At 31.3% G+C, this 10,299-nt stretch overlaps 1 protein-coding gene across 1 annotated transcript; it reads left to right on the forward strand.

The window, feature by feature from the left end:
* Positions 1 to 3,822: 3,822 nt before the first annotated feature.
* LOC105286553 (zinc finger protein 585B) lies at positions 3,823 to 8,975 on the forward strand. Its single transcript, XM_011351579.3, has 3 exons — positions 3,823 to 4,380; positions 5,535 to 5,912; positions 6,004 to 8,975. Exons 1-3 carry the CDS (start codon positions 4,240 to 4,242, stop codon positions 7,639 to 7,641), a joined length of 2,157 nt encoding a protein of 718 aa, XP_011349881.1. The 5' UTR covers positions 3,823 to 4,239; the 3' UTR covers positions 7,642 to 8,975.
* Positions 8,976 to 10,299: the final 1,324 nt, after the last annotated feature.

The following is a 10,299-nucleotide window of genomic DNA, read 5'->3' on the forward strand; positions in this document are numbered from 1 at the left end:
GTCGATCTTTCTCCTCATATTCCACTGAGATTGGTCAATTTCTTACGGCTTAAAGCTTACTACACCTATTGTAGATCCGACCTAATAGATTTTCTGGTTTGCATAAATACCCATTGTAGTTGGCGCAATTTGTTCATATCATTAGTTTTGTAGAGTCCTGTTTTGTAGAGAATGAAGAAATAATTAAGATATTTATAATAACTTTGCTAGCTGCAACACTGTAAACGCGTTTGTTTTAATATTTCCAAATAAAACGATTTATTGAAGATTATACCTGAAGACAGTACAAATTTACAAGAATACATGTATGCACAATACGACCCGGGCATGCCAAGTACTTCAGTGTCGTTATGCGATAAGAAAGCATGCATGGGAAATATTTAGATAAAATACTCAAACTGAATTGCTTTTTGGCTAGTTACAATTAATTTTATGTTTAGTTTTGATTTTTGTAATAAATATTTTTTAAACTTTTTGTTGCGTATAAGTTGAAATTTTTTATGTACTTGGCGTAGTTTTTTCACCTTTGTAAGGTTTTTTTAGTGGGATATATATCAACATATCGTTTCAAGTATAAGATATTATTATAAGATTATTAAATATTAAATTATATAAATATTAAATGGAATTAAATATTAAATTAAATATTAAAATATATCATAATCATTTTTTATTAGAACACTCTTATTAAAAACAGTTTCTACAAAAATAACGATCACAAAATGCCGCCAACTGTAAATACAAATTTTCTTATTAAATTTTGTGATGTTATTATTTTTGTAGAAACCGTTTTTAATACGGTAAATGTATCACAATTATGAATTTGTGAATCAAGATAACTTATTTCGTATCGTATGTTTTGTATGAAAATTTGTTTCAAAAATTCACAGTTGACCGTATTTTGTGATATCGTTATTTTGTGTAGAAACTGTTTTTAATAAGAGTGTCCTAATAAAATATAATTACATGTTATATTTCTATATATTTTATTTATCTTAATATAATACCTTATAATCGAAACAATGTGTGATGTATGATATAACCTTTTAAAACGATGTTATATTATACTTTTTCCATAAAACCAAGCAATGCGTGCACTTGGCGTCTTTTTCAGTTTTTTTTGAAAAACTAAGTTTTGTACACGCGCGCGCATGGTCTTCTATTTTATTTTTATAAATAACTTAATAAGTTTATATAATTTAAAAGCATGCAAGTTTAAGTACTAAAATCTGTTATATTTAACATTTTAACATATTTATTAATTATACCTTTATACCTTTATAAAATTAGGGAACTTGTAATAAGGGAAAAAGAATGAGGAAAGGAATATTGATAGAAAGTATAAAACTATATATCACGCTATATAGTTATATTACAATGACGCAGCAAGTTATATTTCTGCTATATAACTGTTATATAACATTTTAATTACTTGTTATATTTATATTATATTACTGTAATAATCCATGAGTGGGAAATTACAACTAACGTATACGTTACATGTAACGTATACGTTATATTACCTGTTACATTTCGTTATATAGTGGCAATATAATAGTTATATATCTGTGTTTGCTGGGTATAATTGTAAGAAAGAAGCGTGATCATATAAAAATATAAGTTACACATTTATTTATATAAAAGTTCAATGAAATTATTTTTGTTAAAGTTCTTGTAATGAATGTAAAAAGCATGTATTTTATTTGAACAGTAATATCATTAATATTTTTTAAAAACGTTTAGCAGCTTATATGGATTATAATTGCATTTAATAAGATAAATACTTCTATTTTTTCGTTAATGTTACGCATTATAATAATATATATTTTTTTTAATTATAAAGCCCATTCTACAATGGCAGTAAGCAGTAGGAAGTGACCAATCGAAATCGATTATTTCAAAAACTGACCAATGGGAACTCTTACTTCTTACTGCTTACTGCCATTGTAGAATAGGCTTAATATGTACATATAAGAACTTTTTATTGTAGAAATTATAAAAATATAAATGTAATTAAAAGGTAAAACATTATTTTTATTTCAACCTACTATGGCCAGATTTACGTCGAAGTTACAATATTGATATTATAACAACTAACGTTAAATGCCGTGTAAACAGTACTTTACGCAGGAGTTATTATACCGGTGTTAATAACTCCGGCGTAAAACATTGTTTATACGGCATTTAACGTTAGTTGTTATAACATCAATGTTATAATTTCGGCGTAAATCTGGCCGTGTAAATGTAGTCTATGTGATATATGGAAAATATAGCACGACATAATAATCATTATTTATTATACACACATACAACACATGCCCCCCCCTCTCTCTCTCTTTCTTCTCAATTTTTAAAATCATAAATATTTTCATAATTGTTTAGTACTAAATAAATCATATATTTATAGATAAATAATTGTTTTTAAATATATATCACTCTCTTGCATTTTATAACATCCAATTTACATGTACTAGCAACATAGGCGCGCGCTATGCGCGCTATATTATTTTTCAATATTAATAATGTTTTCGAATAATAATATTTATCACAAATTCTGTCAAATTTGTATTGATGAAACACGATTCATCAATACAAATTTGACAGAATTGACAGCTGCCGTTTTCACGTTCCTAAGAAATAATAAATTAATATAACCGCACTGACAGCCACTATATGACATTCTGACATTCGCAACATGAAGTTCAAGTCACACGAAGTTCGAGCCAAGCGAGAGAACCAATCAGCGTCGCGGAAAAGAGGCCTCAATATTCGATAAAAAAGAACTTCACGATCATGTTAACACGCCTTTTTTAGAATAGGATAATATTGGATTAACTAGAAAATCTGCACTTTCTGGACTTTCGTTCAACCCAGTACATAATCTACATAATTTACATAAAAGAAGTCCGTAATATATAAATGATATGTAAACTACTCATATAGATATAATTGTGAAATCTACGATATAACCCTGGTAATTTTGAAATCTATCACAATCCCGATAAGGCAGTCGGTCAAATCTTCAGTTACCTTCAGTGCAACTAAAACTGATCGATAATGTCACACTGCTTTAATTTAGAGATGTCGATATCGAAAAAAAGTATATCGAGTATGAATATATTCGTCAATTTTAAAAGTATTTATGTTAATATCGAATGATAGTCGATATATCGAATAAAATATCGAATAATCAATATCTTTTTATAAAACCTATAAAAACTCTATTATGATACTTTTATCTTTTTATAATAAATAAAAAGTGTAGGGAAGAAATATTTTATTCTATTAAAATTAATAAAGAAATTAAAATAGAAAAATTTTGGAATATTTATTATGAAGCCTATAATTGGAAATATTCAATCTTAATTAACTCTTCGTCTCTTTTTAATGTGTCCTTTAGAAAGAGACGAAAGGTGAGTTAAGCTACGATTAAAGTTAGCGACGTTGGTACAATCTTGGTGCAATCGGGCCTAAATATTAAGTTTTATGCCTTAAAATATCATTGTAAATGACGCCTTATGCAAATATGTAAGTTTGTTTGAATACACCTTATCGATATAGATTTATTGACTAGCTTCCAAAAAGATTCATTTATGTGACTCGTTTAAATTCTTCAAAAGTATTGATTCGATATTTTATTCATATTTTTTTTGTATTCGATATTTTCATATTGAAGTTTTAAAAAATTCAAATAATCGATAATATCGAACATCGATAAACATCTCTACTTCAATTATCTCCGAGCCGGACCAGGCCCCAAAAGTGGTCATGTCAACTCCCGAATAGGTATTGGCCTCTAATAGTACGTCATTGGTGGAAATCTAAATCATCGGAGTGGTCTTACACACGCATATACTTTCTTCTGTCTGCTTCGCCCGATGTGTACGATAGTAAAAGACGTCTCGGAATATCGAGCAATGGTCATTGCGCACCAAAGCATGTGGACGAACGAGCGTGAGCAGATGCGATATCAGCAACGATCGGTATTATTTTATCACGCGCATACGGCGTACAGGTTTGCGGATAACGCTGACTGAATGACAACCGTGATATCAAGTAATAATATCGTGGCGGCGGCGGCGTGCTGGTGTGGTGGCGGTTGCGGCGGTTGTGTTTTGCACTTACACTCGCCGCTTCCGTGCTGTGTTCCGAGAGTGATCGAGAGCCTTCTCTCTTCCTGCGTTATTGTTTTTCGGCGGCCCGTGGTGACGGATTCGTGTTTACCGCGGGAAAAAAAGAATGTCCGGATACCGCAAAGTCAACTACTACGAACTGTGCAGACTGTGTACTAGTAGCGAGGGCAGCAAAATGAACATATTCCGCGAGGAGGGACGTAGACGACAATTGCAGACGAAAATACAGACGTATCTGCCGATACAGGTGAGCGAGGACGCCTTTCCCGGCTCTCATGACGCGTCTCCTCGGCGATGCCTTCGGGACGTACAATCTCGCTTGTTAACCCCACTTGTCGATTCAAGTAACAACAGAAGAAATAGAATTTAGTAGATTTGCGTTGCTCGAATTGTGCTAGGAAACACAAATTTCAATCTACTCTGGCTGAAACCACTCTCGAGCGAGAATCTACGGGAACGAACAGTGGAATAACAATTAATTTTCCATCGAGTAACTTCTTTTATTGTAACACTATGGCTACATATAGTTATGGGTTCCTATCAAATGGAAAAGCCGTGTATTATCACATATTTGTTGTTAGAATGATGATAATTGAGGTATTCACATACCATGAAAAGATTTAAAATTAGTAAAATTTATGATAACAATAATAATTAATGTACTTATTGTGTGTAAATTTGTTGTTGTTTGTAGCTTGTTGACAGCATACAAATAATCTGATAGTGTCAAAAGCTTCGTGAAAGTAACATTGAAATATAATCTAACCTATTCTTAAAAAGCTGTCAAATTATAAAGTTGCAAAGTAATATGAATGATCAATGTATTGTACATTATAATCTCCGCAATTAGTTTTGGAAATATAGGAATTTTGAACTTTAGATCGTGAGCAGATTCTTTTCTTTGATTTGTTCATCTAGCAATAATGTATTTATTTTGTTTTATATAAATTAATCTATAGATATAAGACTAACATGTTACAGATTATGTATGTATGTGTGTCGTGCACATAAATCTCTATTTTTTATATTGTTGATGCAACATCTGAGTGCTCTTTTTATTTATAAACATGTTAGCTTTCCACTTTACATTTAGATCATTTTTATGCAAAAATTCTTCAATATTTTCAAATAACAGAATGTAAAAACTCCATTTTATTATTTGTACAACCTGTCAAATCAAAATACAATTATTGACGATCCAGAAGATTAATTTACATTGTTATATAAATTTAAAGTTGATATAAATTTTGAATTGACTTGAAAGTTTTTATATTGTTTATTGTTATCAATTTAATTACCAAAGGGAAATTAAGATTGAATAAAATGTTGCATAAACAAATAAATATCATGTTTCTGTTTAAGATTACAAAATATAAATAAACTGCACTTGTTAATTTAAAGGTTATGGAAGAGGATTCGTTACCAAAAATTGTATGTCACGAGTGTGTCAAAAAGCTGGAAAGCTTTATAGAATTTCGAGAAACTGTAGTAAATGCCGAGGGTATGTTGGAGTCCTATTTTACCTCGCTTCGTTTTTCCGAAGACTTTCTGAAAGAAGGAAAAGTTTATGTGAAGAATACCGAGAAGGAGAGACCATCTACACCTGAAGACGAGGTCCTAAAGTCGATAGAAAAAGTGCCAATATCAGCAGCGGGTCAAATAGTAAACACTGATCAACAAATACAGCAACCTGTTGTAGTTAGTAATATAAATGCGTCTAACATACAAATCATCAGTGGAGTTCAAGCTAGAGTGCAGCAATACAAATGCGCCATGCAGGTCAGTAATAAATAAATAATAATATTTTTGACTTTAAACGTAACAAATTTTATTTGCATAATAAGTATAACGAATTATTCCTTGAATTTAGATGCAACCAGGTGGCATGGCGGCAGCTGTAGTCGAAGCTACGGCAGAGACTCACTACACTTATCAACAACAAACGTCTCAAGTATCGTCGCAACAATCAAACGAAGCGCAAAATCAAATCAGTGATCAGCAAAATCAGTCTCCTACGATGCAACAGCAGATGCAAAATCAAATACAAAATCATAGTCAAATAAATCAGCCAGTACAATCCCAAAGGACAATCTCCCAGCAGCTGAATCAGTCGGGCCAGTTACCTCAACAGCAAAATCAAAGCGAAGTTAATCAACAAGCGCAATCGCAGATATCGCAGCAGCTTCAACAATTGCAGAGGCAGCAGCGCGAATTTGAGAAGCAGCACAGGCAACTTCAGCATCTCGAGAAACAGCAGGTGCAAATTGTGACGCAGCAAGAATTTTCTGTGAAGCAGGAGACACCAGTCGTACATCAAAATGATAATAACATAGTTCTCAAAACTGAAGCGGATTTGGAGCCGAATCAGCAGATCATACACAAGATACAGTCCGAGACTCAACAGAAGGATGAGTCCTCCAATCCAGGTGTACAAACTTACACGACAGTACAAACACCAGAGGTATTTCTGAATTTGGGTTTTAAGGAGAGTCCATTGACGACTCCGATAGTCCGAGATGACGCGAAAGACTTCAAGGAATTTACGAAACCGACCGAGGAAGGTATGTCCCGTAACTCGATCGAGCAGATCAGAGAATTTTTGAGGCTCAGATCAGGACCGGAACCGACTTCTCTGATCACCGTAAATCCGCAAGTGCTCTCGCAGGCCACGAGAAATAACATCTGCCGCGATTGTGGCAAATGTTTTTCCTCGTTAAATCAAATGAATAATCATAACTGTAATAACGTCGAGACTCTCATAAACGAATCGTCAGATACTGGGGGCAAGGATGACCCTCTACAAACCAATGTCAACTCCTTCAGCTGTGACATTTGCAGCAAACCGTTCAAACGGAAAGAACATCTCTTTCAACATCGAAAATTGCATACTGGTGAGCGACCGTACGTGTGCACAACGTGTGCAAAAGCGTTCAGTCGTAAGGAACACTTGGTTAGGCACTCGGTGTCTCACACCGGACAAAAGATGCATGAATGTGAAATGTGTGGTAAAAGTTTCTCGCGCAAAGACAATTTGCACAAGCATCGAAAGACACATGGTGTATCTGGTCCTTACATCTGCGAGACTTGCGGCAAATCGTTCGTGGTGAAGCATTATTACGTGATGCATTTAGCTACTCACGCAACAACAGTCACGGACGGTGTAAACTGTCCGGATCCATTGCCGTATAAATGCGACATATGTCACAAAGCATTCTCCGTGAAACAATATCTCACTACGCATAAACTTCGACACAGATCGAAAAACAATAATAGTTCTGCGCAAAATACCTTAACTGAGCATCAACAACAATCGCAGCAAGTTGATACTACGAGTAACGTGAACGTAGTGACGAGTAATATCGGTAATGTTGGGAATTTAAATAACAGTAATGGACAATCTAGCAATGAATCGACTGTTGAAATGCAGAGTGTTATTGAACGAAATGAACACGCTAATGGGTCATTTCCTAACAACCCATATCACGCTAATATGCAAGATTTTCAATGAGACAAGGAAAAGCGTGTCTATTATGTTCTCTTGCCGAATGGTCTCAATCATAAAATTGTGGTTGTGTAAGCAAGAGAAATTTTATGACGCGCCAAGGTATTTTCTTATATGATTATGTTTTTCATTGAACATTTTTGTATTTTAATATTACATACAATCAAAATGGCTATTGTGACAGATTAGATATTTTTGGTGTACACATTGAGTGGGAAAGTCTGTCGAATGATTTAAGAGCTCATTGCATATGATGTAAATATATTTTACCAAGAAAGCATTAGCTACGTGGAATGCATGTTGTAGTTTCGGAATGAATGCTCTTGTAATCGACATTTGAAAAATATTACTGACATTTATACATGATTTATCACCGAAATAATTCACGAGATAATTTTTTGAAAACGCATCCAATGTGTCAATGTTTAACATTAAATCTGCAGTCTGATTTCAATTTTAAAACCATGAATAAAAAACAAACATTTTACTGAATATACATGTTGTAGCACAAAGAGTTTCAACAACGGAATGAAATTTTATGCATCAATTTCACTTATACACTAATAACTATGAAAAATTTTTTTAATTGTACGAATTTTAAAGTTTTATATTGAATATGAACTTTTCGATAAGACGAATTTTTTTGTTTTTGAAAGAACAAGAAATGTCTGAACAAAACTCATTCGGAATTCTTTGTTAATTATAGTTTTCTCACACCTTTTAAACAAGTATACAAATACACATTCAGGTTTTCAGAAAAAAAGAAACATAGAAATATAAAAAAGATAAGTAGAATAGAAATGTATACTAACAATAGAAGGCTATCTAGAACAAATATATGAAAAGAATTTTATCTCGTCAACGCTCCGAAGTAATGTAAGATTTAATGCGTCATCAATTTCATGACATTGACAATTGGATTGCAATCTTGATGTTCAAGATTTTACAAAATTTAGTTTTATAATTTTTTATGTGATGAATCGGTATGGAAAGACATAGTCAGGAGATTGTTCTAATTTTTTATAAAAATAAGTATTATTATTTATGACATTAAAAAATAACTGATATAAAGAATTATACAATTTAAGTAATGCCTAATGATCCGTATCAAGTTTTTCATTTTCTGTCGGATATGTATAAAAATTCTTAACAACTTGATATAAAGCCTATATTCATTGGATTATTAATTGAAATTAATTATAAACCATTAAAACCTGTTTAAAAATTATTTAAGATAATTGAATAATTTGAACAATTCATGACTATTTTCAGGAATTCTAGAAACATGATTCTTATATATACTTAAAATATAGAAAACAAAAACTAAGACCAAAGAAAAATTTATATATAGAAAATATATATAGTATATATAAAAAGTAAGAAAACTTATATGGAGAGGTGAAAATAAGGTGGGACCGGAGGTGCGAATTAGCTATATATATGTTTCGGATATATGTGTATACATATGTGTATGTGTATGCATGTGCGCGCATATATAAGGCTTCATGTGTGGTAACTTATTCATTTTTAATTTACGAGTTTTAATTAACAAACGAATGTGCCATAGTAAACTCCGGGAAAAAAGAATATATATGTAAAATTATAAATATATAATTTATTAGAGTTTTAGTCACTGACCAAAAGCATTGGGTGTATACCATTCATTGCATTTCTTCGATCATATTTTTTATGGAATATTGTTTATGTATTATGACTAAGCAATACTTCGTGTTATGTCTTCTCGCTCACTCCTCTTTTTTTCTTTTCCTCTTTTTAATTTACATTTCCTAAATATAATAAATACTTATTCGCACACAGAAAATAAGATTAAAGGTAAACAGTAAATATACCTTTCTGTGAAAAAAATCATACATTATATAATTTTTAGGTTCTACATAAATATATTTGAAAATATTTTATATTTAAGTTATGTTTTAGTATTATATGTTTACATACAAAATGAATTTTTAAATCTGCCGGGTATATTCACATATTCACATTTAGTAGAATGTGAGTATTTGATAAAAAGGTTCGATTATAAATTGGAAAGTGTAAGATTATACTCGACGTAACAGACAAAAAACCGTATCCAAAACAAAGTTTCAAATATTGCCATTTAGCAATAAAAAGGCTTATATATTAAGCATTAATTATTTCTACATTACATGTATTTGCATAAACATTAAAATTGTATTTTATATAGGAAAAATCAATTTTACAAATTTGGTTGTAAGCGAGCTTTATTTAAATAAGTCGATGAAAATTTGTGTAATAATTTATGTGAAAATAGTAATATCTTTATATATTATTTATGCGACTCTATACGGGTATTAATTTTTTTTTGTTAATGCGCTTTTTACTTTTAAATAAGTTCTACATTTTTTATAGCGATTATATAATATATCTAAAAGAGTATAGAATTTAAAGTTTTCAACTACAGTACAAAAACTCGATTAATTTTATTTAGTGTTCAAGTTTTTTGTTACAATACGGTCCTTGTACATATTAAAACAAAAGTGATGATTTCAAGGCTGTATGTCTATATCACCTAGATTTAGGTGTGTGTTGGAAGTATATAAATATAATAATATATATTGTATATAATACGATCAAGTATATAAAACGAAAAAGCTGTTAATATATTGTTTGTAACATGATGGTATT

This window comes from Ooceraea biroi, chromosome 6 (genome assembly GCF_003672135.1).
Source record: "Ooceraea biroi isolate clonal line C1 chromosome 6, Obir_v5.4, whole genome shotgun sequence".
Taxonomy (NCBI): Eukaryota; Metazoa; Arthropoda; class Insecta; order Hymenoptera; family Formicidae; genus Ooceraea; species Ooceraea biroi.

Excerpts from the sequence above, each read along its gene's own strand:
- LOC105286553 (XM_011351579.3), top strand. The coding sequence starts at position 4,240 with ATGTCCGGATACCGCAAAGTCAACTACTACGAACTGTGCAGACTGTGT. Across the intron at positions 4,381-5,534 it reads AGACGTATCTGCCGATACAG|GTTATGGAAGAGGATTCGTT; the intron begins GTGAGCGAGGAC and ends GTTAATTTAAAG. Across the intron at positions 5,913-6,003 it reads AATACAAATGCGCCATGCAG|ATGCAACCAGGTGGCATGGC; the intron begins GTCAGTAATAAA and ends CCTTGAATTTAG.